Source organism: Crocodylus siamensis, chromosome 9 (genome assembly GCF_052110815.1).
Source record: "Crocodylus siamensis isolate JL-2025a chromosome 9, ASM5211081v1, whole genome shotgun sequence".
In the NCBI taxonomy this organism is placed as follows: Eukaryota; Metazoa; Chordata; order Crocodylia; family Crocodylidae; genus Crocodylus; species Crocodylus siamensis.
The window spans coordinates 15,423,404-15,450,702 of NC_143403.1; the positions used below are offsets into that span (position 1 = coordinate 15,423,404).

Sequence of the window (27,299 nt, forward strand, 5' to 3'; positions counted from 1 at the left end):
TCCAGTGTTTTTAAGTAGTCTTCTAAATACCCTACATAATGAGAGTGCTAGAATTCAGTCTCCCTTCAGTTGTTAGACAGTGAGATAATGCTGTTTCATTTCCTTTTGTTCCATTTTAAACCTACTGCCAACTTTCTTATAAGGAAGGGCTGAAATTTCCCCAGCAATGCATGTCCTAGCTTTTCAGCACTTATTTCTGCTGTGTTGCTGGTACTAAGCTCCAGACTCTCCCTTTGGATTGAAGTGGAAACCTTTCTACTGTCTTGAGGAGAGAGGAATGGCTCCAAGGCCACTGTCAGTACAAAGACTAAGTGTATCAGTATCTGTCACCTTTGTCACCAATATACCAATGCCAAGTCCAAACTGGCCCAGCCCCAGTCTCTGCTGCATATGTGACATCTGTCACCTTGGTCCCAGTTCTGGCCCAGACTTCTCTGCTGAGTCTCATTTGGCCCCTATCTCAGCTCCTTAGCACTACTGCTTCCAGCTCCCACCCTCACCGCTGTTGCTGTGTATGGTCTGTCACCTGCACCAGCCCTCTAGGTCCCGCAGCCACTTATTTATTTAGACTGTGGCTTCGGCGCATTGTTTCACCCACTGAGTCCCTTAGTCGCTGGCCAGGAGTCTTCAGGGCCACATGCTGAGACTGATCCCAGCCTTCTGTGGCCCTGCAGCAGCTGCTGTCCTCATCATGTCTTGCTCTTCTGGATAAAAGGCCTTGCTGCAGGAAGTGTGCTGGGATATCCTACCATCTCTGCCCAGTTTTCATGGGCTTGTCCCTGAAAATTGGAGCCTTGGAGGCAGAGCCAGCTTTCCACCATGGCTGGTATGAAGCCCCCACTGTGGACACACACTTGTATAAGATGCCCACAAGTTACTATGATGGTACACCTGCCACCTAGCTGTGCCATAGCTAGTGTTTTGTGAAGCAATGTAACCTCTACATCCTGCCAGACTAGCAGTGAGCACGGCATTCCCACACCGCGTCGGGAGGAAGAGCAGCAGGAAGTGCTGTATGATGGGACACTGGCTTCTTACAGGTATGCAGTGTTAAAAATAAACCTACGGGTGGGTTAGGGTTAGGGTCAACCCCACTGTGCTGCGAGTACTGTAGTATGCCATTCTTCTCTAGACCTGAGGTGGCCTGGTATCCTCCTTCTCCCCAACACACAGACAGTAACTTCAGGCAGACCACATGTTGGACTTCACAGACTGTCGGCCTCGAAAAGGTCCCCTAAATGCTTGCAGTTGCATAAGAAAGCATATTTTTAACAATTACAACCACAACTTCTCCTGGCACAACTTCAATCAACCCTTGCTTTTGATTGGCCCATGTGCTGGGAAATTTTCCTCGAAGTATTGAGTCACTTGGTAAAGATGCTGTCATTTCCTACCATAACCACCCACCAAGCTCCAGCTGCTATCTCTGCTTGACTTTCCTGTGAATCGGCTCCATTTAAATCAGTGGGATTCCAGGAGAAGGCACTGTATCCAGTAGCATATCCAAAACCAGGCAAGGCAAATTTATTTTTTTTATAGCATATAACCTGAGTGAGAATGCCACATGCTCTCTAAGTTTTTGTTGTGACTGTTTTATATCAAACAATTTTTCTTGAAATTTATCCCCAGGGCAACAGCCCAATTGATCGGATTTTTCTTGGTTCCTCTCTCCAGATAATTTGTGCTGCTACCACATTTACTGTGGCCACACCCTGCTCCCATTGCTGGCAGGAGAAACCTGACACTGGGTGTGACCCTCCCATGTGGGGCAAAGTGCTGGGGGGAGGTGGTCAAAGTTCAACTTGGCCAACCCTTGGCATCAAATTACTATCTTGTTTGCAGTAAGAATGTGAGTCCAAACTCGGTTTTCAACACAGGTTTCAAGGCGTTTCTACCCAAGGGTGTGTTTGAAAGAGAATGTTAGCTAGGTCTCCCTTAACTGACACCCTTTGTGTCTGCCTGGGTTGGGTTTTTTTCAGCAGTTAATGCAAGGAAACCAGCAGAGCATTCGAGCAGAGAGAAGAAAATGTCATCTCATGGCAAGGTTCCCCTGCTTTGGTTTCTGGTCTGGGCGGCATGGTTGATCACATCTCAAGCTGAAGGTAAGTCTCACTCTAGGGGCAAATAGAGTGTGGGAGTCCATCTGTCACTCACTCAACCATTTGTCAGGACCAAATTTCTTTTTTTACCCCCAAAGCCCATCTTATTTTATTTCTTCCTCAGATGACTGGTGACAGAGTTTGCAGATCCTCCCTTACACAGGATGGTGTTCTCAAAAATGGATCCCTCTCACCCTTAGAGAGAGGTAGTTAGCCGTGTTGGTCGAAAGTTGGGCAGAAGGCAGAGTAGAGTTGCTCCTTATAGACTAAATCAGAGATGCATAAGCTTTTGTGAGCAAGGGTTTATTTCATTAGCACCTGATGATGTAATCTGTTGCTTATGAAGACTTACTAACCCTGATTCGATTACTTTATAAGTCTACCTTGCCTTCCCTATTACAGAAGCAGGGTGTAATGCAGTTTGTGACCTTTTGTTTTCTGAAACGCAGCATAACTTTTAACTATAAAAAAATTTAAAATATTTTGGGGAAAAGAAACAATCTCACTAATATAAAATTGGAAATATCTTGGTCCCTGTCGAAATCTCTTGGAGCCTTTATGTTTATGTATAAAAATTACTCCAAATGCAACTAGCTCTGAGGGTAAATAGGTAAATATATTTCAGCTTTTACCTAGTTGTTATTCCCACATAGATATCTTGGACCAACTCTATACCCGCTGTCCTTCCAATTAATCTGGGTAGAAATGAATCTACTAATCCAGTGGAATTTAACTTGCATACAAAAGCTTTGCACGCCTCTTTCTTTCATTTTTTTGCTTGCACACTTTTTTTAAAAACCATTTTTAACCTAGTCAGCCATTTGTCCAAGGGTGACAGTAGGTTTTGCTGTGTTTCTACAGCACCGCAAAGCTGAAGGTGGTGCCAAAAATGCTGTCATTCCTGTATTTCGGAGCAGACTCTTACCACGAGGAGCAAAAAGGAAAGCTGCTTCTCTGCTGACAACCTGGGGAGTGTGTGGGTAGGGCTGTGAAATGCTGTTGCTTCGCATGCATTCTGCAGAGTGCAGCTGTCATGGCCAGAGGGGGGCTTATCAGGCTGCCTTGGACAGTGGTATTCATGGTGTGTGCCAGCATGCCCTGAGGTGGGGCTGAGTATAACACTCCCTAGGATCATAATGACACTCCAGGCTTTTCTCACATCCAGCCTGTAGCCATAGGCATGAGCCACAAAATTCTTGTTGGATCCAGATTTCAAATGTTCCAGATCCAGGGTGATGTTTAAACGTGGGGTTTCAGCTTGGGCCTGTCTCTGGATTGGACTGCAGGATCCAAGTCTGCATTGTTCTTATAGTCCCTATAGCTTGGAAAATCTAATTGCTGGGAGAAGAGAAACAGTTGGGAGGAAAGTACAGCACAGTGGAAGAAATCCGTGTCTCTGATGTCTACGCTTACTCTGAGTCATCAAAGCAATGGAAATCCTTGAGGAAAAATAAAAATGGCAGATGTAGCTTGGCGTCAACCAAGAGGGTCCCATTGCTCTAACTGGATCAGGCCATTAATTTTGTCCAGTCATTTAGACTTTGCTCATCTATAACTTACATACCGCAGGACAAGAAGTTGAGAGGCCAGAAGTAGTTACCAAATATGGGAGACTCCGAGGAAAAGAGGTTGCTGTCAAGGGAACTGACAAACGTACGCAGGTGTTTCTGGGGATACCTTTTGCAAAACCGCCTGTGGGTTCTCTGAGATTTTCCCCGCCCCAGCCAGCAGAACCGTGGCACGGTGTGCGAGATGCGACTTCTCTTCCACCAATGTAAGAACCCTGTACTCTAGGTGTGTGCTGTCTTTACACTTTAAAAAAAAATTAACTGAATTTAATCAACTGGATTTTCTTACTCCCCCACCCCACCCTGTTCTGGAAAAAGGTAAAGCTTTCAGGTCCTTTGAATGCTTCCACCATAAAGGGAGGTTTGGAAATGGTCCTGAAGGTAGGCATAGTGCAATTGTTTGATTAACAAGGGTGCAGCAATCATGGATTCCTCCAACTCTTACGGTAAACTCCATGATCTGCTTGTCTTAAAAGGTCTGATAATCTTAGGGAAACTAACTGAGGAGCATACAAGAGATGGAAACACAATGCCTTTACATGGTACCCAGAGCAGGGAGACAACTAGCTCATCTGAGGTAGCTAATGAATGTGGGGGTTGAGCATGTTGGGATGAGTAGGGATGTCAGTGAAACCCTGAACCTCTCTATATTTCACTAGACATGATCTTTTAACCCCAATCTTGCAAACTTGTACACATATAAGCAGAGAGAGAATTATTTAGCTGTGTTAGTCTGAAGTCAGGCAGAAGCCAGAGTAGACTGGCACCTTATAGACCAGCAACCCCAACCTTGGGGTCGCAACCCCATTTGGGGTCACAATGATAAAAAGGAGGTTGCAAAGTCACTCGACAGTGTTGACTAATCATACAGGGATCTGGGTTGTCCGTTCACTGCAGAATAATGCAGAAAAACATGGATTTTCTCCTTTAAAGGAGAAAAAAGTAGGAAATGGTGGGTTCCCCTTACAGTCGGGCAGAGTTCCCACCTGCAAGGGGCTGCTTGCAGTTGGTGGGAGCGGGAGGGGGGCAACCAGGCAGGGGGTGCTATGTGCACGTGCACGTTCACACATGCATGTGGCATCCAGGCAGCATGAAAAGCAACTCCCACAGCTCCCTGCAGGGAAATCTATGGGAGCGAGGGCAGATTGAGGCCTCCATGGTAAAGGAGGGAGTGGGACATGGCTGGGGCTGGGAGTGCTAACCAGCTGAACTGCTGCGTGGGGGCCAGGGTGAGAATGCAGGCGGGGGGAGGAGAGTGGAGCCACAGGTGGCTTGTCTGGTGGGGTTGGGGGGGACGGGGACTGGCTCCCCACTGCTGCATGCATGCCTGGGGAAGGGGAAATGGGGGAGTATGTGCCTCCAGATTTGTGTTCAGGGTGGGGGGGGCTGATGGCTGCCCCCTTTAGGCTTGGTGCTTCCCACCTTGTTGCCCTCCCCTGAGGCCTCCTCAGCGGAACAGGGCAGGTAAGCTCAGTGCCGCTGCTGCCAGGACCCCCACACCAGCCCCATGGCAAGGCACCCCCTGCTCACCTAGTAGCAGTGGGGCACACAACTCCACATCACCAGTGCTACTGCTGCTGGGTGGGCAGGGGGCACTTCGCCATGGTGGTGCAGCTGGTGTGGGCTCCTGGTGGCAGTGGCAGCACTGAGCCTTCCCAACCTTCTGCGCCGGGTCCTGCCTGTTGTGCCATGGAGGTCCCCAGTGGAAGAAAGCAGGGTGGGGAGTCCCCAGCTTGTAGCGGGCAGACCGCATCTTCCCCCTCCCAATCAGCTCTGGTCTGGTTGTGCCGCCTGCAGGGGGAAGGGATGGCGGGTGGGAGCCAGGCTCCACGCTCTGCTTCAGTTGCAGCAACCTCCCATGGGCAGCACCCAGGACTCACCACTGCTGGGCAGGGAAGGGAACAAGGGGCTGAGGGCCCAGGCCCTGGGGCACCTGGGAAGGGTTTGGGGGCTGCGGGTTTGGGGGCTGCAGGTTTGGAATAAGGGGCATGGGCAAGGCAATGGGGCTGTGGGTCTGGAGTGAGGGGTCATGCTGAGGAAAAGGGTGGGAAGAACTATTATAGACTAAGAGAGACATAAGTTTTCATAAGCAGCCACTTGCTTTGTCAGATGCTATGAAACTGCATATGCTATGCAATAAGCTGTGCTATGAAACTTCATTATGGCTTCTCAAGTAAGTTGTTGCCTTTCTGATTTAGTTAGTTTTTGGAAATGATAGAAGGGTGCCTTGAGTCAATGGGTGCCTCGAATCTAAAAGAGTTAAGAACTGCTGTAATGGGCTGTTTTACTGCCTGCCTCCCTGCAGAGGAGTGGGGCAGGGCAGCGCCAGGCAGGGAGGAGCCTGAGCCTACACCTGTCCCCTCCCAGCCCCCCCAGGGTGTCCTGGTGCTGTGGTTGAGGATCGCTAGTCTAAGGCGCCATTCTGCCCTTCTTTCTGCATGTTTAGCTCCCTGTTACAACGCGAATTTCCTCTGCCACAGTTTGAGGCCATTGCTTCTCTTGTACTGGCACAAAGAAAAGTCCATTTCTATTCTTTATAGTCACCCTACAGGTATTTGAAGTCTGTTATCAAATCCCCTCTGTCTTCTCATCTCCAGACTAAATATTCCTACTTCTTTTAGTCTTTCCTTCTAAGTCATGCTTCCAAGGCATCTAGCACTTTTGTTACCTCCTGCTGGGCTCTTCCCAACCTATCTATACCTTTTTTGATGTGTGGGGTCCAAAACTAGACTCAGTACTCCAGGTGAGGCCTCACTAGTGCACAGTAGGATGGAGAATCAAGATGATTCAAGGTAGTGAAGTTAAGCATACATGCCTTTGCTGCGTTAGGGTCTTAGTGTGAAATTCCTTAATAGAAAAAAAAAATCACTGTGTAGACCTGAACTTCTGTTAGCACTTAGGAAGCTAATCAATGTCAACTAGCACAAAACATCCATTTTCCCCAAGACTGCCTTGTGAGGGCAGTAGATTGTTCTGTTTTCCCAGGAAAAATAATTTAGATAATGAAATTAATGCTGAAGCAACAGTTCTTGTTTTCCCGTGAATCAAGGCTACTCTCTGGAAGTTCCTCTTTACTCAGAGGTTAGTTTTGGTCTTGTAAAGCAGAACCAAGTTCAAATCTCACTGGAGTCTCAAATTTAGAGCAAGGGGTTAAACTGAAGGATCTTTTGATTAGTTCTAACTAAACCTGTAAATAAAAAAAAAAAAAAAAAAATCCAGGCCTTTTTTTTTTTTTTTTTTTCCAAATATCTTAAAATAATATTTGAATGTATCTGTTCAGTTATGAAATGTATGAAAATCTCCATTGGGAAAACCTCTAAATCTTGTTCTGACCTTTCAGATGCTTGCAAGACCAGTTGTGGCTGGAAAAATTTAATGAATTTTTTAAAATGAAACATAACATGACAATTTCTGAAGACTGCTTGTATCTGAATATTTACAGCCCTGCCCCTTCCAATAACAAGGCCAAGTTACCGGTAAGCAGAACTGCTGCAGGTTTGTTTCCGTGCTCTTGAAGAATCCTTACAACTTGTCTGGCGATTTAATTGGATAGTACTATGCAGCAACCAAGTCAAGGTATATAGCACCTCAATCTGTAGGGCTAGAAGCACTCATTGAAACCAACATTAAAGCCACTGAAAAGTAGGATAGCATAAAGGTCTTCAAGGTTATTTAATGCAAGGGGTAGCAAAGTGGTCTGAAAGCATAGGTCTGTAGAAGAAAAGAAAGATGCCTACATCTACTCCAACAGTTTTTTATATGTCCTCCCTTTTATTTTTCATTGAACTAGAAATTAGGATCAGGGAGAATATGTTTTGCTTTTGGAAATGCATAATTGCAAGCAGTACCTAAGTTAATACAGGTCCATGGGTAAGGCCCTTAAAAAGTCTTCCCATATCCACTCAAGTAATAACCCTTTGCACTTCTACAGCTCATTGAAATAAAGACAGGTGGGTTATATGAGGATCAGTTACGTATTCATTTTTAGCTCTACTTCAGTGATCATGATCGAGTAGAGGAATGGGTTGCTCAAGACACGTAAAGAGAATTTGTACGAGGACCAGGACAAGAAGTCACAAGTCCCTGTTTCCAGTGTATTATGCCTCTATTCCTGTCATGTCATTAATCTCTCTGTATTTTATTGGTTTAAATCATACAAGTTAGCTCAAGGTAGCCCACATTTATGAAAGTATTCAAAACCTGAAGAAGAGGTGCTTTTTGCCAAGGAGATTTGCCCTATCTCTGCTCTTGTTTTGCCTGCTGGATGGATTTTATTCTCCAACACTGGCTAACAAACAGCTTTCAAATGCACATTTTCATGGAAAACCTTTTATGGTTTTGTTTTTTCAGGTTATGATGTGGATTCATGGAGGATCTTTATTGATCGGTGGAGCTTGGATGTATGATGGGTCAGCATTATCTGCCTATGAGGATGTGGTGGTAGTAGCCATTCAGTATAGGCTAGGTATTACTGGATTCTTAAGGTAAGTTTCCTTACTAAGTCAAATCATCATATCCACTTTTAGTATATATGTGCATTAAAATAATTGCTTAAATATTTTAGTGATTGGCATAAAGAAATCAATAATATGGGCAGTGATCTGCCACGTCCTCTAAATATTTAACAAAAACGAATTCTGTTGTATTTGCTTGCTTCTTCAGTGACCCTACTTTCAGTCCAAACCCTCATAACTGGTGTGACACACAGGATCATGTTTTTCTTGTATGTTCATTCTCTCAAGTATCTCTACCTGTACTCATAGTTGTTCATGTGTTATTTATGCTCAGCAGTTTGCTTTACCCAGCTGGGTTATTTTACAAATTTTGGCAGCCATTTGAATTACTCTAGAGACTTTAAATCTATAACAAATTTAGCAATTCATCTCTGCTGAAACATCTTATATCTTTAGAGATGCTTTGGACAGCTTCCTGATTTGCCTTTAATTTGCTGATCATCAACATCCATACTGTCCACTAAATACATGGCCTTGCTGCTTCCTTTCTCTTCAGAGAATCTCTTTAATAAGAGCACTAAGACCTTGTAAACTCAGTATTTCTGGGGATTACCATCTCTCTGTGTTCATCGCCATGACTGCATGGAAGCCCACAGCCAACAGCCAGGCTGCAAATGGAGCAAGCTTTTTGAAAAGTTCCTGTGTGATTCATGACAAGCCCTGAAAGCTAAATGTTTTGATTCAGAATTTGGCAGTCTCAGTTACAGAGAAGTAAACAGGAATGTAAGAAATAAAATAAGAAAGGCGAAAGAAGACTGGATTCTAAACAGGTGTGAAGAAATTCAAAACGGTTTTGAAAACAACAGCAGCGAGAAAGCGTTTCAGAGCCTGACGAAGACAACTAAAGCACACCAAGCAAGAACAAAGAAGACAAGAATGGAAAATTGCTTACTGAAAACAATTCAATACACAAGAGATGGGCAAAGTACACAAAGGAACTCTACATCTACAACATCCAAATGGGACCTGAAGTACTTGACCAGCTAGCAGAAGGAAGACCTGGAAAGCACTGAAGAGGAAGACCCAGACAGCTCAAAAGAAGTAGAAAAAGCCATTAGAAGCCTAAAGAATGGGAAAGCACCTGGGGTAGATAACATACCTGCAAAACTCTTGAAGACAGGTGACAACATAACAAACATGCTTCACAAAATTTGTAACATGATATGGAGGGAAAAAACTTGGCCATCCCAGTGGACAAAGTCAGTCATCATTCCCTTTCCTAAAAAGGGGAATCTCCACCAATGCACAAACTACCGCAGTATCTGTTTGATCAGCCATCCAAGCAAAGCACTTCTAAGAATAGTATTGAACAGACTCAAGCCTCAAGTAGAGACCATGCTGATGGAAGAGCAGGATGGGTTCTCAGAAAGGAGACGTACCACAGGGTAAATCTTCAACATCCAAGCACTGTATGAAAAGTAGCATGATCACCACAAAACACTTCACCATAACTTCATAGACTTCAAGAAAGCTTTTGACAAGGTGTGGCACAAAGCACTTTGGCTCATGATGAAGAAGCATAACATCGGCAGGTTCTTGCTAACACTAACAGAAGAACTTTACAGCAGTGCAAACAGTGCAGTGCTTATCAACAGCAATATCATCAAATGGCTTGCGACGTCAGTAGGAGTGCACCAAGGTTGCCTGCTCTCACTTCAACCTCTTCCTTGAAGAAATCATATTAGATGCCTTAGAGAATTTCAGAGGAACTGTATCAGTTGGATGGCAGATCAGCGTGCTGTGCAGTGCTGATGATGAAGATCTGATAGCAGGGACATGTGAAGAGCTTCGGTGGCCTTGGGACTGACTTGACTTGCGTTTGTTGTTAATGTAGGTCAGTGGATTTACCCAGGATTGACTTTGCCCATTCCACAGAGGTATGAATTAGAAACAAATTTATTTTTAACAATGTACGTGATTATTTTGTTGTTGTCGTGCACTGCTAGAGCCCTGTATATAACAATAGCAGAATTGATGTAATGAGTTCTTCTTGCTTTCAGTACGGGTGATGAACATGCACGTGGCAACTGGGGTTTTTTGGATCAAGTAGCAGCTCTACACTGGATTCAAGAGAACATTGAATATTTTGGAGGAGATCCAGGGTCTGTCACGATATTTGGAGAGTCTGCAGGAGGAGTCAGCGTTTCTGCTCTTGTAGGTTTTGAGCTTTTGTGCTATTTCCCAGCCAGACTGCTTAGGAGACTTTACCTATGCTATGCTCACACTGTCTTATTAAAGTACAGGAGTATTATCTTCAGTTTACATTTGGGGCAGCTGAGGATGTGTCTATGCAGCTTGAATAGCATGCCAGGTAGAACCAAGCTGGGACACACATGTACAACCATGTGAAAACAATGTGCCCATGCTACTTAGCTCCTCTGATTTAACAGAGTCAATTAGACTGCTTACAGCACTGCAATAAAGGTGACAGCATGTTTCCACAAGGTGCTGCTGGCACACTAAGTGAGCAGTAGAGACATGTCCCTAATCAGAATGAGTTTGAGTGACTTCCTCAAGGTCTCACACAAGCTTGAGAGATGAGCCAGGTGTAGGCCTCCTGACAGCTTTAGTCACGAGGCCTTTCTTCCCCTCAAGGGCAGCCATGGGCACTACCATAGGTTGGAAAACTCCCCCTAATACCAAATTCCTAGTTTTAGTTTAAAATGTAGTTTTAAAATGAGTAACAGCCCTGCATTGCATTCAGCCGGGCATCTAGCAAATAGACTGAATCGACATGCCAAAGCACAACAACTACTCCAGATTCTAGGAAGACTGCACCCAGTCACTCCCATCTTTACTGTAAACTCATCACGCAGTGTTTGAGCCTTTTTCCTTGTCCCCCTCCCACCCTCATCTGTTTCAGGTTCTCTCTCGATTGGCAAAAGACCTGTTCCACAAAGCCATCTCCGAGAGTGGAGTTGCACTCTTTCCTAACATGTTTAGTTCACATCCTGAAGCGATTGCTAAGGTATGTTATGCCCATTCTTACTCATTATGTTACTAAAGCAGGGATCCTGGTTTTCTCTGTTTTAAAAATCACAAATTCTCTGATTGAAAAAACCCCAAAATCTGTCACTCCCCACCCACAGCCCCCCATACCCTCAGTCCTGCTGGAGGGGGCCCTCAGCTGGCAAGGTTACAGGACAAGGGACCCAGGTCCACAGCCCCCTGCCCCCTGTAGCAGCACCCAAGCCCTGGCTGTCACCCATGAGAGGCAGCAGTTGCTGCAGCAGAGCAGAGCGAGGCGCCCAGCTCCCCCTTCCCACAGCCGGAGCAGAGCTCTTGGTGGGAGCTGGTGTGGGCTGCCCAACGCGGGCTCAGGCTCCTGGCCCTGCTACCATCCTCCCAGGGCCTCTATGGCACAGAGGGCAGGACCCGGCAGAGTGAGGCCAAGTGGGGAAGTTCAGTGCCATCTCTGCAAGCCCTGTACCGTTATGGCGAAGTGCCTCCTACCCGCCTGGTAGCAGCGGGAGGCACAAGTCCATGCCACCACCCCAGCTGCTGCCAGGTGGGCAGGAGCACTTCACCATGGCAGCATGAGGCTCGCACTTGTGGCACCGAGCTTCCCTGCCTGGCCCTACTCTGTCCTGCCACGCTAACTCCCACCCACTGGGCTGCGGAGACCCTGGGGGGAAGGCAGCAGAGTGGAGAGCTCGAGCTGCAGTGGGCAGCCTGCACTCACCCCCACTCCAAATCTGGGGGGCATGTGCCCCCCATGCTGCCACCAGGAGTGCATGCAGCGGCATAGAGCCAGCCCCCGCCCTCCCTCCCCCATGCACACACTCTCTCCAGACGAGCCACCCGTGGCTCGTCCCTCTCCCTGCCCAGGCCCTGTGGCTGCACATGGACCCAGGCCCCAAGCCCCATGCAGTGCTCCGGCTGGACAGCAGCCCAAGCCCCAGCGCTGCCCAGCTCCCTCCCTCACTATGGGGCCCTCAATCCCCCAGCCAGTTTACCTGTGGGAGCTGCTCTCCAGGCTGCCTGGCAGCCATGTGCATATGTACATATGTGCATGGTGTCCTCTGCCTGACCATCTTCCTCCTGCTCCCCCCAGCTCCTTGCAGGCTGAAACTCTGCCAGCCTGCAAGGGGAAACCCACCTTTTTCCCGCATTTTTCTCCTTTAAAAGAGAAGATCCAGGTTTTACTGCATTTTTCCATGGCAAACAGAAAACCTGGATCCCTGGTATGCATGCTGGCATTGCAGAGCACAGTCTGCTCTGTCAGTTCTGTTTCATTTTAGCTGAGTCAATATTTTGTTTTTAAATGAGATTTTTCAAAGGTTTTTTTTTTTTTATAGGATGTCTGCTGCAATCTATTGCACCCAGATCAGATTCTAGTCCTCACATCTTGTAGATTGTTTTCTAAGATAAAAACTGTCGTCTTCCTCCTCTGAGACATTCCTCCATTCCACCCCATTTGATTTGGCTATGGAACATAATACTGTATGCATTATCCTTTTTTTCTTGTACCCTGTTTCTGTCCACAGTGAATTCTTGAGCATCAGGAGATAATTTTGTTCCAGTGGAACAGGAGGATGCTATATTTTAATCGTTCACTAATCCTGTTGTATTGGCCCAGTCTCAGTATTTTTTAGAACATTATGTCAAGTAATTCTTTGTTTCTCACACAAAGAAGAAAGAGCAGCCAGGAAATTCAGAGGGATGCATAATGCCATTGATCACACAAGATGCTCAGTTGTATGAGTACAGAATGCTAGGCTTGGCTCTGAATTTCTTGGATTAATTTTTTTCTTTGTAGTTTGTCTTTGCTTATTTAAATAAGCTAGCATTTTTCAAGGACATTTAGTCTCTGGTTTAAATTACAGACCTGAGCTGCTTTGTAAAACACAGGCAGCTAATGTATTAAATCATGAGAGGCATTTTTAAAAGCACTGTGTAAAACTAATCCCATTTAAAACAGGCCGTCTCTTAAACACTTCTGCAGATCCCATCCTATACTTTTCTGTGCGTGTTGTTATAAAGAAACTGATATATATCAGACATTGGTTACACAAATTCCAGAGCCTGTCCCCAAATAACACTTTCATTTGCATCAGAATCTAATAGCTGTTTGCAGATCTAATGTTGTTTGAATAATTGCAGATGGTCGCTAACATATCTGGCTGTGAGACCATGAGTTCAGCTGCAATGGTCCACTGCCTAAGGAAGAAGCCTGAGGAAGAAATTATTTTAAGACATCAGCTACATAAGGTAGGGGGTGATGTGTAGGGGTAAGTCCATTTCAGGTAGCTACAGGTGGCTGTTAACAGAGGGGCAGGGGCAGCTTCTGAGTGAGTTAGTGGAGCATAGCCTCGTAGGTACTGTAATTGCCAGTGGAGAAAAGTGAATTTAAGGATAGCTCTGGGATTGGACATGCATATGTTAAGTCTTTTTTTTCAATTTTGCTGGTTAAATCCAGTTTCACATTTGGCTTTTTATGTCTTAGACTTCAAAGGAAATGCTTTGAAAGTCTCACTCTAGGTGCTCTGATTCCTTGATTGTGCTGTGCAAGTCAAATTCAGCCACTGTGAAAACCGTTGTAATGGCATGACATCTACCATTGTGCTTAATTGGGCCCAGCATCTTCTTTTCTTTTGTCACAATGAATCATATTAGCTTGATTTCTTGGTAGAAGCTTCCACATGGAAAGCAGTAACAGCTTGACAAATAAATGCTTTTGCTTTTCTCTCTTCCAGGCAATCCCATTAATCCCTGCTGTTGTAGATGGCATTTTTATTCAGAAGAACCCTGAAGACCTAATGGCTGCAAAAGAGTTTAGTGCTGTTCCATATATAATAGGAATAACTAACCATGAATACAGCTGGCTCATTCCTAACGTAAGAGATTTCTAATAGCTTGGCACAGCTGTCTGCATGAACCATTGCATTAAACCAGGGTACCACTTTCTTTCCCTGTGAAAGACAGACAATTTGAGCTTCCATTCTTGTGTACCTGAAGCCCATGGGACATATTTCAAGGCTGGCCCCCAATTGTCCATGCCTTTGTGGATACCCAGCATACATCTGACAAGATTTTCTACTCTTCCCAAGAAAAACTTTACATTTATAAAGGGTCTGCCATTCAGAAGGATACCAGAGCAATGTATAGATTGCTGCTGGGAGGAGAACAGGGTAGAGAAAAGCCAAGTCTAAGAATTAGAAGAGGTTGGTAATCAAATTAACAATCTACATTGCTCTCTCTCCTGGCATTTGATAAGTAGGAGAATGCAGGACTGGTCATATCATCACTTAAGAAGTTCTTCAAGTATTATCTAAGGTCTTCTAAAGAGGGGTTTGGTGGCCTGAATTTTCTTAAATAACTAGACCTTCGATGCCCAGCTCCTCTTTTGGAGAGTTTGGGGTCCCCTGCTGCTCAGACCCTTTCAGAGGTCTCAGTGGGAGACCCTGTATCACTGGCCTTTCTTTGAATATTTCAAAAAGTAAAACAAATGAAGTACTGGTTTTTAGCTAATAAAATCATTAGGGTACCTCTACCCCAGACAGTAGCAGTGACGCATAGAAATCAATGTTTTTGTTTGCAATCCAACTTCAGAAGCAGGTTTACAATCCAGTTCTCTTCCCATCGCGGACTCTAAGTTTCTTAAAGCTGAGAAACCTATAAATGACAAGAATTCCCATAGACATGGTTTAATTTACCCTATATGAGACCTTAAGGAATTTATATCTAGACATTTGCTCTCATCACGACCTTTATGAAGATCATGAGTAAAGGATGACCTGGTACAGGGGACTAGATTTAGAAACCCCATAAGCTTTAAAGCATCTTGCTCTTCCGCTCAGGGTCATACTGATAGTTAAATTTGGGTCCACAAAGGAAATTCTCCTGTCAATGATGTGGTCATGAACTGAAGGGAGCAGGAGGTTACCTTCCTCTGTAATAGGAGTCGCTGGCCTTTTCTTAGGATGTCGTGAGTATATATTAACCACTACTTCCCTCTTGTTGCAATAGTGGAGCACTGGCAGTGCCCTCATGTCCACTGCCTTTACTGTCCTATGGCATGTTACTGGGTATTTCAGGGATTATGCCTCAGTTGAGCATGTCTGGCTGAAGTGGTGATTCTGGTGATTGCAGATGTGATGGCCCAAGACACCCTTTCCATGCATGTGTTATATATGCTGTATTTTGTACTAACCTTTCTAATTTAGCAGCTAGACCTTGATAAGACTCAAAAAGGTTTGGACCCTTGTATGGAAAACAAGATCATCCAAAGCTGTAATACCTGATGCTCACAACAATTCTGGAAGGGGTATTAAACCTCAGGGCTTAAGCCAAAGTCTTATCAGGATGAAACCTAATGCAGAGGCAGATTATTTCACATTAGCTTCCTGCAGGGGTTTGCACCTTCCTCTGAAAAATCTGCTTCTGGCCAGTGTTAGGTGGAAGGTAGCACAGGGTAGCACTTCCGAGACCTTCAGAGAAACATGAGCTTTCATAGGCAACAGTCTCTGCTTTGTCAGCAACTTGGCTCATGAAGGAGGTTGCTTCCCACAAAAGCTCATGTCTCTCACAGCCAGTTAGTCTCTGAGGTGTGCCACCCTACCCTACTTTCTGCCTGGTTTCAGGCTAACATGGCTGATCCCTTCTGGCCTTTGTTAGAAACCTGTACTGGACTACAGAGCTGATCCCAATTGCGAGTTCCTGTGGCCCTTTGCTACGTAGTACATTAGTTTGTAAACCTAAGTGGTGTGATATGTCTTACCTGCTGAGGCTTTGGGGCCTGTGTGTGTTGTTATAAACGGAACTGATTATTTTTAATATTTTCCTTTAGTCATTAGGCTTGCCTGGCCTGAAGGAGGGGATGGAGAGAGAAACCATAACTTCAGAATTGGAGAATATGTTACCGTTTTTGGTAAGAAACTAGCAGACTGATTAATCTCCCTTTAACTTGCTCAGTGCTTAGGGATTGGACTTCTGTTTCGTCTTTGTTTTGTTATGATAAATTAAAACAGAGGCTGGAATTCTAAGTGCATTTTTCACCCCCGGGTATCTACTTCCTCCCATGTACTTAACACAAAGCTGGTAACCCCTAGACCCTCTGCAATGGTGTTACTAAGAGCTATATCACTTCTGGACTGCCAGGTCCTCATAAGAAACAAAAATTCCCTTGTTGTTCATGCTAACCAATGTCTGACACGTCCTGCTGATTGCTGCAGCCCTTGATCAACCCTATGGTTAGTTTTCTCTTCCTCCTGCCTTCCAGTCCGTGCCACCTGAAGGTGTACCTTTGATAGTGCACGAGTACCTGGGAGACACCAATGACACAACTGTTCTGCGGGACCGATTTCTGGACTTGATAGGGGATGCCGTATTCTTAGTTCCAGCTATTAAATCCTCCAGGTATCACAAAGGTGAACTTCCATTTAATACGTTCTAGAGGAAAGGTAGATAATATAGATAAACCCTCAAAGTAAAATTGACTATCAGTATAGATCAGAGCCCTAGCACACTACGCCAGGTTGCTGCACGTTCATGTTGGCATAAGCATTAGGCCCACCTGTCTTCCTCCCCCTAGATTGCTAATTACTGTATCTTTCTCTGGGGCTTTTTTCTCTTCCTTCAGAACCAGCCACTGGAGTTATCTGGGGCTTTCATTACTGTCTCGTTAGCTCCTTCATTAATTTTTTTACCTTAATTGACCTCTTAGCTGAGGCAGAACTAGTTAATACTCACAACTTCCTTCCCCTCTATTTATCCTTCTTAGGCACGGGCAGGCAATTATCTTGAGTGGAGTGCCTCTTACTGAGTTTTGACAAGCCAACGAGGGCTGCATGACAAGCATCCAGGGACAGAGAAATATTTACTTTCTAAATTTTTTAGGGGCCCCGCGGGCCAGATAGAATGGCCTGGCGGGCCACCCCGCGGGTCACATTTTGCCCACCCCTGCTCTTAGGGCTTGTTTCCATTATGTTTGCTGTAGCATAAGGATGTTACTGTGGCTGAGATGGTCCAGGGAATATGTGAGAGCCAAGGGTTTTTTCAGTAATATCTTTCATTGGCCCAACTGAGCAGACCTGAGGAAGGGCACTTGTGCCCAAAAGCTTGTCTAACATCTCTCCCAACTATACAACTGGTCCAATGAAGGACTTTTGCTGTCAGGGAGCCACCATCACAAAGAAATGCCCAACCATATCCCCATGACTGTGGCTTCTAGTGCTTCTGTGCAGCTCCAATATACAAGATACCCCATCTAGGATGCACCCGCTATGAAATAGTCTGTGGCTGCTGGCAGAAATTGTGGGCTTGCCTACATACATTTGGTGGCATCTTCCTTGTGGCAGCAAAAAGCCTTCTTCCCTGAGCTCACCAAGTTGGCATTGCTCTGCTGGCAGAAAGGAGGAATTCTGATGCCACAAGGGAAATACGTTCTGCTAGCTAAACATTGTAGTATAAAATAGCCCTTCTCTCGTTGTAATGAGCTGGTAAGCCTGCTAAAACTATAGCTACTTGTAAGCAATGCTGCCATCTTACAGGGGTGTAGTTTGTAGCTGTGTTAGTCTAAGGATATAGGCAGACAAGGGTCTTTGGGTGAATCTGATATATTTTATTAGACCAACTTAAATAGTTGGAAAAAATTGTCTTAGAAGGGAAGAGCACACACCAACTGCAGATGCTTCCTTACCCTGACAAAGGACTTTTAAACCCAAAAGCTTGCTAAATTTTTTTTTCCAACTATTTAAGTTGGTTTTAATAAAAGATATCAGATTCAACTGAAGAACTTTGTCTGCTACCATCTTTGCACCCAAACTGTATGGCAGTGGTTCTCAACCTTTTCAGTCTCAAGGCACCCCTCAGACACAAGGCCCTCCTTCATAACTCACATAAATTAAGGGGTAATCCATTTCAAACATGGATTTTTTGCAGTGCTTACCTCCTTGCAGAGGGGTCAAGCCAGGAGGATAAAGGAGCAGCCAGGCAGGGAGAGCCTGAGCCTGCCCTTACCTGCTGACCTCCTCACAGCTGAAGCCTGAGCCTGCCTTTATTTGCTCATCTCCTCATACCTCATTTATCTCCTCACACTTCCTACAGCACCCTTTGGAGGACCTCGTGGCTCCCCAAGGTATCCCAGCACCCTGGTTGAGAATTATTGCTCTCTAGCTTTGTGAGAATTCAGTCAAGCAGGGTATTGAGCTGATCTTCCTAAACAACATATACTCAACATTTATTTTTCTTAATATACCAATCTAGACCCATACCACACATTGTGTATGCCATTTTAATTAGCCAAAGTACACAGAACTCTATAGCATCTTTCAGAGTAGTATTACCATAGCACATGAGCCTGTCATGAGTCAAGAGCCCATCTGCTACATGCTGAGAAAACTTTGAATGTAAGGACTGCCTGTGTCCTAAAGATCTGCACTCTGATTTTTGGACAATAGGCAGTATTTGAACCCAGACAGATGGCGGGTACAGGGAAAAAGTGAGAAGTAACAGTCATCCTGATTAGCACTAGTCTTTGCTTCTGGAAAGCAGGAGGGTTAGAACTCTATTAAGGGGACCTGGTTTGTTTTGGTGAGTGATTTTCTTTTTCAATTTCTGTCTTCTGGGGATAGGCAATGAGGTTGCCTTACTACAAAGAAACTTATTTCCCAACTCCCAGAGATGGTCAGACTTAGATCTTAACTGAGAATTAATTTTATAGACAGAAGGATTCTCAGGTGCTTTGGGATGCGATTATGCTAAAGGAGTGAACATGCCTTAACTTTCAGAAATCAAAATTCAGCCTTGAATGTATCTGAGTCTTGACACATTACCTGTATCTGTCTCTCTGTTTTGGAGATCATGTCTCAGGTGACACTCCAAACAAATTATTAATTCCAGTGCCCAACTATGTGGCTAGAATTGTTTTAGTTTCTACTTGAAAATGGAGAACTTGTTTTAGCTTAAATAAATATAATTTCTTTTAATTGTCGGGTTTTTCAGATTCTGGCTCTCCTGTCTATTTTTATGAATTCCAACATCCTCCAAGTTCAATTGCAGACCTCAGACCAGACTTTGTAAAAGCAGATCATGGAGATGAACTTAGTTTTGTCTTTGGAAACATGTTTATTGCTAATGAGATGTTGTCTGGTAAGGAATCCTTAGTAGTATATATCACATTTATTGTTCTTATGCAGCTGGCAGTTTAAGTTATGCCTTCGTTATCATAGGATGATGGGTAAATGCTATATTAGTGGGTTTGAACAAGTAGATGTAGCAGACTATTCTGTTTTGATTCAGTGAAATAAGAATGATCATATTTGGCAGAGGTGGATACTGGAAATCCACCCCTCCTCTTGTTCCAGTCCCAACCCAACACCATATATTTATTTTCCTTATCCTTCCTTTGTATTCAGCAATTGAGGGCAGTTGAATCTCCTGCCAACTGCAGACCAATATATTCTGTGTAACTATGCATTTGATGGACAGCCTATAAAATAGCAGGATTCAGAAATTAGCTGTAGTTGGTGCATGCACCTATATTCTGTTCCCATCATGCAAAATTGTGTACTTCAATATTTCTAGTTTTCGGAGTTGCTACAGAGGAGGAGAAACATCTCAGCAGAACAGTAATGAAATACTGGGCTAATTTTGCACGGCATGGGTAAGATTCAATATTCTTTTTTCCCAAATAGTGTATCTGCTTATTTGAATCTGTAACCAGTTGGGTAGCTCATTTGTGCAGACCACTCCATGCTTGAAAAGCTGTTGGATTGATAGCACCAACTCATTTTCTCTGCTTAATCACATAACAGGTCCAGCATGGCAAGCACAGTTTGCTTTGTTGGTAATACAAAGCCTCACTAATGCATCTTAGTGAATCAAGACCACATTGAAGGCTTTGGTAGTCAGGAACAGGCTTTAAGAAGCAGGGTCATTACCATTTAGCTATTTGTGGGGAATCTGGGCATAGAGAAGTGAAGTGACTTGCCCAAGGTCATGTGGCAGGTCCGGGGCAGAACTGGGAAGGCAATTTGAGTTTCTTCCTGCCCAAGCTGGTGCCCCAACCATCAGACGACATTGCTTTCTCCCAGTATACCTACTCTCCTGATGGCTGTTGTGTCATGGAAGTCTCTGTGCTCTGCCCAAGCTAAAATTTATAGTAATGAAGAGCTGTCAGAAGAAATGGCTTTACCAGTCTGGTCTACACTGAAACTGGGGGGCTAAAGAGATCCTGCTCTCTATCCTATCACCAGTCTTTCCTGGCATGTCTTTATTACATTGTGCATAGGAATCCTAACGGTGAAGGTCTGGTGGAATGGCCAGCATACAACCTGGACGAAGAGTACCTGGAACTGAACTTGAAGCAGAAGACAGCAAAGAAGCTGAAAGAGAACACAGTGCAGTTCTGGACCACAGTCTTGCCTGAAAAAATCAAGGAAAAACTTAAAGACATGAAACAGCACTCTGAGCTGTAACTTATGAATGAGGTCTGTGTGTATTTTTCGAAACAAATACAATCTCTGTAAGCATGATGGCATTAACAACAGACTGGGTGCATCTACACATGCGCCAGACTGTACAGTTGTTACTGCATGGACATTTAGTACTTGCTTAAGCAAGTACTAATGCAAGTACTAAATGACTGTGCAGTAATTAGCATTACCGCACAGTCTTGATGCCACACAGACTTTTTTCCCCCCACACTACTGCACTAAATCATCCAGTATTAAAACACTGGAATGGAACTCAGTGGGTGCTTCTGCATGAGATGCTACACCGCCGTACGATGAGCTATGTCACTGTAACTTGTTGCTATGATGACATAGCGTCAACTGGCATGAACTGTGATGCCAGTAGTTCTGTGCAGTAGCAGTGAGCTAGTGACAGCTCATTGTACAGCGATATAGCATCTCATGTAGATGCGCCCACTGAGTTCCATTCAGGTGTTCTGATACTGCTCCCTATACTTGGTACTGAGAAGGATCAACTAGTTTGATCCACCAACACCCACAGGATTAGCTGAGATCAGGCAGACTCCAAGTGAATTAAACTAGGCAATAGCAAGGACTTCTAACAGCAAGGAGGAATCAAGAGTAACATTTTATTCCGAGTTATACTCAAAAGATGTCTAATTTAACAGCACATAAATCAAAATCTCTCCCTGCACAAAGCGTGTCTATCTGCTGCGTGCCAACACTGCTGTCCTGGCATCTTGATTCATCACAGCTTGAGGCCAGTCATTCTAGTTACCAGTACATCCAGCCACTCAGAAATGGAACAGAATGATGCAGATCCAATACCTCTGCTTTCTTAACATGTGACTCATTACTTTTGCTATTGTGAAAGGTAGCTTGAGTTACAAACTTTTATAGAGAGCTCTATAAGCAACTGTTTGTACCTGGCAGCCTCATTAACACTGCTTCTCAAAAGGAAAAAAACAAAAAAAACCACCTGCTTCGTCTCTCACCATAAGCCAAGTCAACACTGATGTAGTAGAGCCTGTGTTCAGATGTACCCGTAACCTAGTATGTGCCCAGCTTTTCACCGTAGAGACCAGTGCTTCCTGTGCTGGTACTGGGGATCATGTTCACTCATCCTGTTACCTGCAGAAGCTGCTCCCCGCTCAGAGTGCACTTATGACATTTTGGATTAGAAACTGTTAGCAGTCCAGGTAACATCTACAGAGTGGCAGCCTCACGTTTCACACAGACCACAAGAACCTGGAATATCTTCAGACCACGAGGAGCCTGACCCTCAGTAAAGATGGTGTTCTCTCTCTCTCTCTCTCTTTATTTTTGTTTAGCCCAGTTCAATTTTGTGTTGTTCCATTGTGCTTCAGTAGTGGAGCAAATGTCCTCTCTTGTATGTATTTGTATTCAGAATTTTACCCTGTAACTGATTCTCCAGCCCACTGCTTTTGTGGTGGCACAAAAAAAAGGACATGGTAGATCCAATATGGCTTTACTGCCAAACAAGGCCTGCAGACTTGGAAGAGGGCAGGCTGGCCTCATCCCCACCCTTGCTTCCAGTTGCAAGATGGAGTTCTTCAAATGAAGAGTCACCTCTCCATGACTGAGGGGAAGCCTGGATATCCTTAGATGGCATAACAACTCAACCCTGGCAGGGCGTTTTCGTCCATCCAAGGCTCCTTCCTAGCAGAGCAAAACTTCTGGAAGCTCCAAATGCAAAAGGAGATAAAGTGTAATGATAGGTACTTGTAGTATCTGTGTGCAAGCCAAAGTATCGTATGGACAATCATGTGGTCTTCTGTCTACAGCCATTACCCCTTGCTGAGTTCTGCTGCACAGTCTCCTTATACTTCATCGAACTGCTCTGAGCACAGGTATACTCACCTATTTGAGTTGTAGTCATTCTGTTACTACAGTGGCCCTGTTGTCAGATTCCAGTGGACCAAGATATGGATCAGGCTCTTCCACAAAACATTTTCCATGGCCTGCCCCTTTGCATTCAGGGAAGACAATTTTCAAATTCTCAGATGTACAGCACTGCACTTCCTCTGCCTATTACCCCCTTGGTGTCTGGGTACAGTACCTACACCAGCTGGCTGAATACGTGCACAGCCCCAGATGCTCTTCTAGACAAATACAGCTTCCCCTTCCCTCTCCAAGGACTCACAGATTCCTCCCATGAAATTAGAAAATAATTGGCATGTTGCTAATGTACTAGAAAGAGTAGGCTGCACTGGAGCTGATTTGGTCTGTGATTACAGGTCTGAGAGCACAAATATATTTTGTTGTTAAAATCATGGGTAGGACTGCCTTTCCTGCATGTGGACCTGTTGAGTAAGGAGACACCATTTGTAACCTGTCACCTGCCTAAGTAGAACCCTGTCTTAGTCTGCCACTGGTTGTTTTTAAGATTTGCAAATTCCCTTTATGCCAAACAACACACAGTGGGTTTTGTGCCCAGGGTAAATGGACTGTGAAACCTAATTACCATTTTAGGCTCTCCCTAAGACTCCTAATACTGCTGAAGCCCTCTTTGCTATTCACCTTTTATGCTATGTTCTGTATAGAACAAGACCTGTCAGATGATTATAACGAAACAATCACAAGGTGTAATATAGAAAAAGGTTCATGTAGGTACAGATTCCATTATGCTTGCAAGTAGCATCCGATTCCATGAATGGAAAAAAAAAAAAGCACACATTAAGCTTTATGTCGGGTATCACTGTCCCCTGTGGACCTAACAGACACCGCCTGCCAGTTGCCTAGGGTGTCATCACCTATAATTGGGGTCTCACACACATATATTTCGCCTGCCACGACTTGATATTGACGGAGTTGGTTCAGATGTCTTCAGTGTGTAGTCCAATTATGAGTCTCCCCAGCGTCTCGCAAGGTCCCGAGTTTGAGGGCTCCGTCACCCCTACACCCTCGCCCGTTCCACTGGGTGGTGGCCAACCAGTTGGTCTGGCCACATATCCTCAGTTCCTCCCAGATAATCCACAAAAGAAAGGTCAATCAAAACAAACACGACAACCACGAAGGTTCCCCTGATCTGTGTAGCTGCTCGGTCTGTCTGCAGCTGCCTTTGAACTCAAGCTTGACCTTTGAGGGGTCAAGCATCCCGTTGCTGGATCTCGGAGAGCCCCCTTGTAGGGCTTAACGAGATTCCTTTTTAGCAACTTTAAGTTCCCTATTGAGCTGTGTCCCTATTACAGGGACTATGGTACCCAACGTCAATAGTGCCCCTCTATTAGGGTCATTACAGTACCCTTCTGCCGGGCTCAGCCAGCTCCAGGCCGGTAAACAAACAGTTCTACTCCCCGCAGGGGCCGGTAAACTGGGCTCCAAACCCCCCTGGGGTTTTGCTCTCTGCCAGAGGCTCCTACCAGTACTCAACGTTGCTTTCAGCATTCCCTGCAGCGTGCGCCGACGCCGACCCCGACCCCGACCCCGACCCCGACCTCGACCTGCTCCACCTCCTTCCGGTTCCGGCCTCTCCTTTATACCAGCAGGGGAAATATTGGCCCCTCCCTTCCCAGCACACCTGGGTAAGGGAAATTTCTGCCAGGCTCCTTGGGGCTGCGGAGCTGGGGCCGCTGGCCCTCCGCTTAGCCTGGGAGCCTCAGAGTCTGCTGGCTCCTTCTCTCTCTCACACTTTATAATTAGGTTATTTGTATACAGTGATTGGCCACAAAATAAACCACTTGCAGAACTTGCTAGGGAATATTCCACCCCTATTCTGTGTGAGCTGCACCTGGAAATGGAGCTATTGTCATTGCATTAGGGCATGGCTGGATGTGTCAATAAACCCATCCAAAGCAACAAGTTAATTGGTGCTATGTTACATCCATTTTAGGGGTAGCTGCAAAGTAGACCTGTTGTGCTTCATCATGATTCTCCCTCATATTCTTCAGAGGCGTTATAAATGTGCTCTGAGTGATACCAGGTACAGGTTTCAGTACCCTTTAAAGAGCAAATAATTTATGCCTGTTGCTATGTTTACTGCTAGATGTTAGTTTTCTGCAGTGTTTTCAATTTACTGAATTTTAAAGCAGCTAGAATGATAACTATTTGACCAGCCAAGGCATCATCCTGATTGCAGAAGGACTCTGTCTAGCACAGACTGAAGCCTTGTTATGGGTAGGATAAGAGAAAACTGTGCAGCAGGAGTGCTCCCTAGAGGGGTTGTGCCTGTACTGTGCCAGGACAGGGTGTAGATATGTTGGAGATAAACTTGGTCCTGGCCCGCACAGCTGGCAACAAGAGTATTTGTAGAAGTATTTGTTCTTATTATATGACAGCATTGATATTTGCATTCTTCTTCTCTTTAGATTCAGATTGGATTAAATGAGATAAACCAGACTACCTCACCAACATTTTCCTTGCTGCCATTTTTAAACATATTAATAAATCCTTTCCTTGACTACTTTTTACCCTTTAATGAAAATAGTTGGTCAGTATCTCGCTACCTAAGTCTGATGCGTGTTGAAGCCACAGTGTGGTTGGTACTTACTTGACAGATTTTTATATTACAAGTCAGCCTCTAAAATCTTTTCTGTTAGACTGCTTATAAAGAAATCTGGGTCTGCAGTTTGCCTCCCTTTTATCCTCTTCCCATCTTCAAGAAAATAAGACTTTGTAAATAAATAGAACTGCTTCAGAGAAATATCTGACTCCATCATCAATTTAATCTCTTACCTGGAGCAACCTACAGAGCTTGAATTTTGGCAAACTACTTTGGTCAAAAGGAGTAACATTCACCATGCATTCAGAATGTCTGTATCAATAAATTACACACGAAATTTTTATAAGCATAATCAGAATTAAGCTTGAGAGGATGTGGAGCTATTTAGTTGCATGTGAATATAGATTGAAGTATCCTGCATGAAAATCAAATGGTGAAATCAAGAGAAATGTGCACATGAAAACACCCGAAGTTCTTAGAAGCTTGCCAGATCCTTTTGAACATACTACAGCCAGATATCATTGAGGTGGGTTTCTTATGAGAAAAGAAGGTTAATATGTTTTGCAAGATAACAACATGCAAGACAACCACAAGTGGTTCCAAGGTATGAGAGTCAGTGGGAGATTTTAGGGATGAAAGCTTCTAGAGTCAGTGGAAGATTCCTTATTTTCTGATCCAACCATTCAGACAACCAGAAATCATATAAGTGAGTTTCTTATGAGAAGAGAAGGTTAGATTTCATCCCAACAATGTTTTGTTCAAAGTTCTTGGGCTATCATTCTCCTATCAAGTTCCTTCTGTCCATCTTGGATTCTCTCTGTTTTTCATCCAAAATGTCCTGTAAGATTTTCCGAATCTTCCTTGAGACAAACACCTAGCCCTAGCTCTCTTTCATGACCAGTGAGAGTCATAAAATCCTAGAAAATTAGGATTGGAGGGGGTCCTCAGGCTAGTCCAACCCCCAAGCAGGACCACCCCCAACTAGACCATCCCATCCAACGGCTTAAAAACCTCCCTGGGTGGAGATCCCACAACCTCTCTGGGCATTGGCGACGTGTAGAGTGCACCCCCCACCAACATGACCATGGCTGCCTGCAGGTGGTCCCCGCTCACTGCCACCATGCCCCCACTGCTTCCACCAACGCCACTGCCTGCGGCTACTCAGCATTCATGTCTCTTAGTTACCTGTTCCAGTGCTTTACGAACCTCCTTGTGAGGGAGTTTTTCCTAATATCCAACCTAAACTTCCCTTGCTGCAACCTGAGACCATTTCCCCTTGTTCTGTCATCTGCCACCACTGAGAACATGCTGCCATGAAAACCAGGAGAGACCTGGAAAGCAACTGATTCCTTATATGCAGGCTTGCAATTTATATAATTGCACATCATTTTCTTGTTATAGTTCAGTGCCAATTGAACTGGTGAAAACTCCCTCCATTGGTACCAGCTTTATGCATGCTCGGGTCTTGCTGTGCTGTGGCACAGAGTCTTTTATGTTAATATTGAGATTATAGAGCTCAAATTCTGATTTATGATGAACAACAAAATTGCCTATCCAGCAATACAGCAATCCTTTGAACAGTAGCTTCCCAAAGGCTCTCTTGACTGAAGTGTATTATTTCAGGTGGAATCTATTTTTAACATTCTTCTTTGTCATCTTAACTTAATTTTCAACTTGATCCCGGCAATCCAGTCTACTTTGAATTTTTACATCAACCAAATTCAGATGCAGGTATTAAACCCACTTTTTGTAAAAGCAGATACAGAGATGATACTGACTTTGTCTTAAGGAAGCCTTTCTTTGGGGGTGATATAACAAGAATCCTTAATCTGCTTTCGCTCAGGTGTGTCACAGTGCCTAAAATTTTGGGCCCCTGGGCTCTGGAAGATGAACCCAATCTAGTGCTGTTATCATTTAGGACATTCTGATTCCCATGAGCATCTCCCCCTTAAGCGATTTCTGACATGACAAAAGCATCCTTCGTGCAGGTCCACATCAGGTGTCTAAGTTCTCAGTGAGAGTTTAAACACACCTAGGGTAGAATGTTTCTCTTAGCTACCATTAGGCATCTCTCTGTTGAGGATAGATTTGGTTCACTTTTGTGGGGCAGCTAAGTCTGCCATTCACTGTACAGAAAGCCTCAGTACCTAAACCAGACAATTATTATTACCTTGATGAGTCAAAGTGCCTACATTTTAGGTGTTGCAATCAAATAAAAGTCACTGTACCTATTAAGAAAA

General features: G+C 44.5%; 1 protein-coding gene across 2 annotated transcripts; it reads left to right on the top strand.

Annotated features, from left to right (window-relative positions):
* The first annotated feature begins 212 nt into the window (after nucleotides 1-212).
* On the top strand, nucleotides 213-27,299 carry LOC149857142 (fatty acyl-CoA hydrolase precursor, medium chain-like). Of its 2 annotated transcripts, none has more exons than XM_090063930.1 (14): nucleotides 213-1,040; nucleotides 1,983-2,102; nucleotides 3,669-3,873; nucleotides 7,008-7,143; nucleotides 8,018-8,151; nucleotides 10,182-10,335; nucleotides 11,045-11,149; nucleotides 13,285-13,392; nucleotides 13,878-14,018; nucleotides 15,971-16,051; nucleotides 16,403-16,550; nucleotides 19,126-19,272; nucleotides 19,708-19,786; nucleotides 24,926-27,299. In XM_090063930.1, exons 1-14 carry the CDS (start codon nucleotides 1,016-1,018, stop codon nucleotides 24,939-24,941), a joined length of 1,599 nt encoding a protein of 532 aa, XP_089920056.1. In that variant the 5' UTR covers nucleotides 213-1,015; the 3' UTR covers nucleotides 24,942-27,299. The 2 variants fall into 2 exon arrangements, with proteins under 2 accessions (XP_089920056.1, XP_089920055.1); XM_090063929.1 differs by having other exon boundaries at nucleotides 217-1,040; nucleotides 20,414-27,299.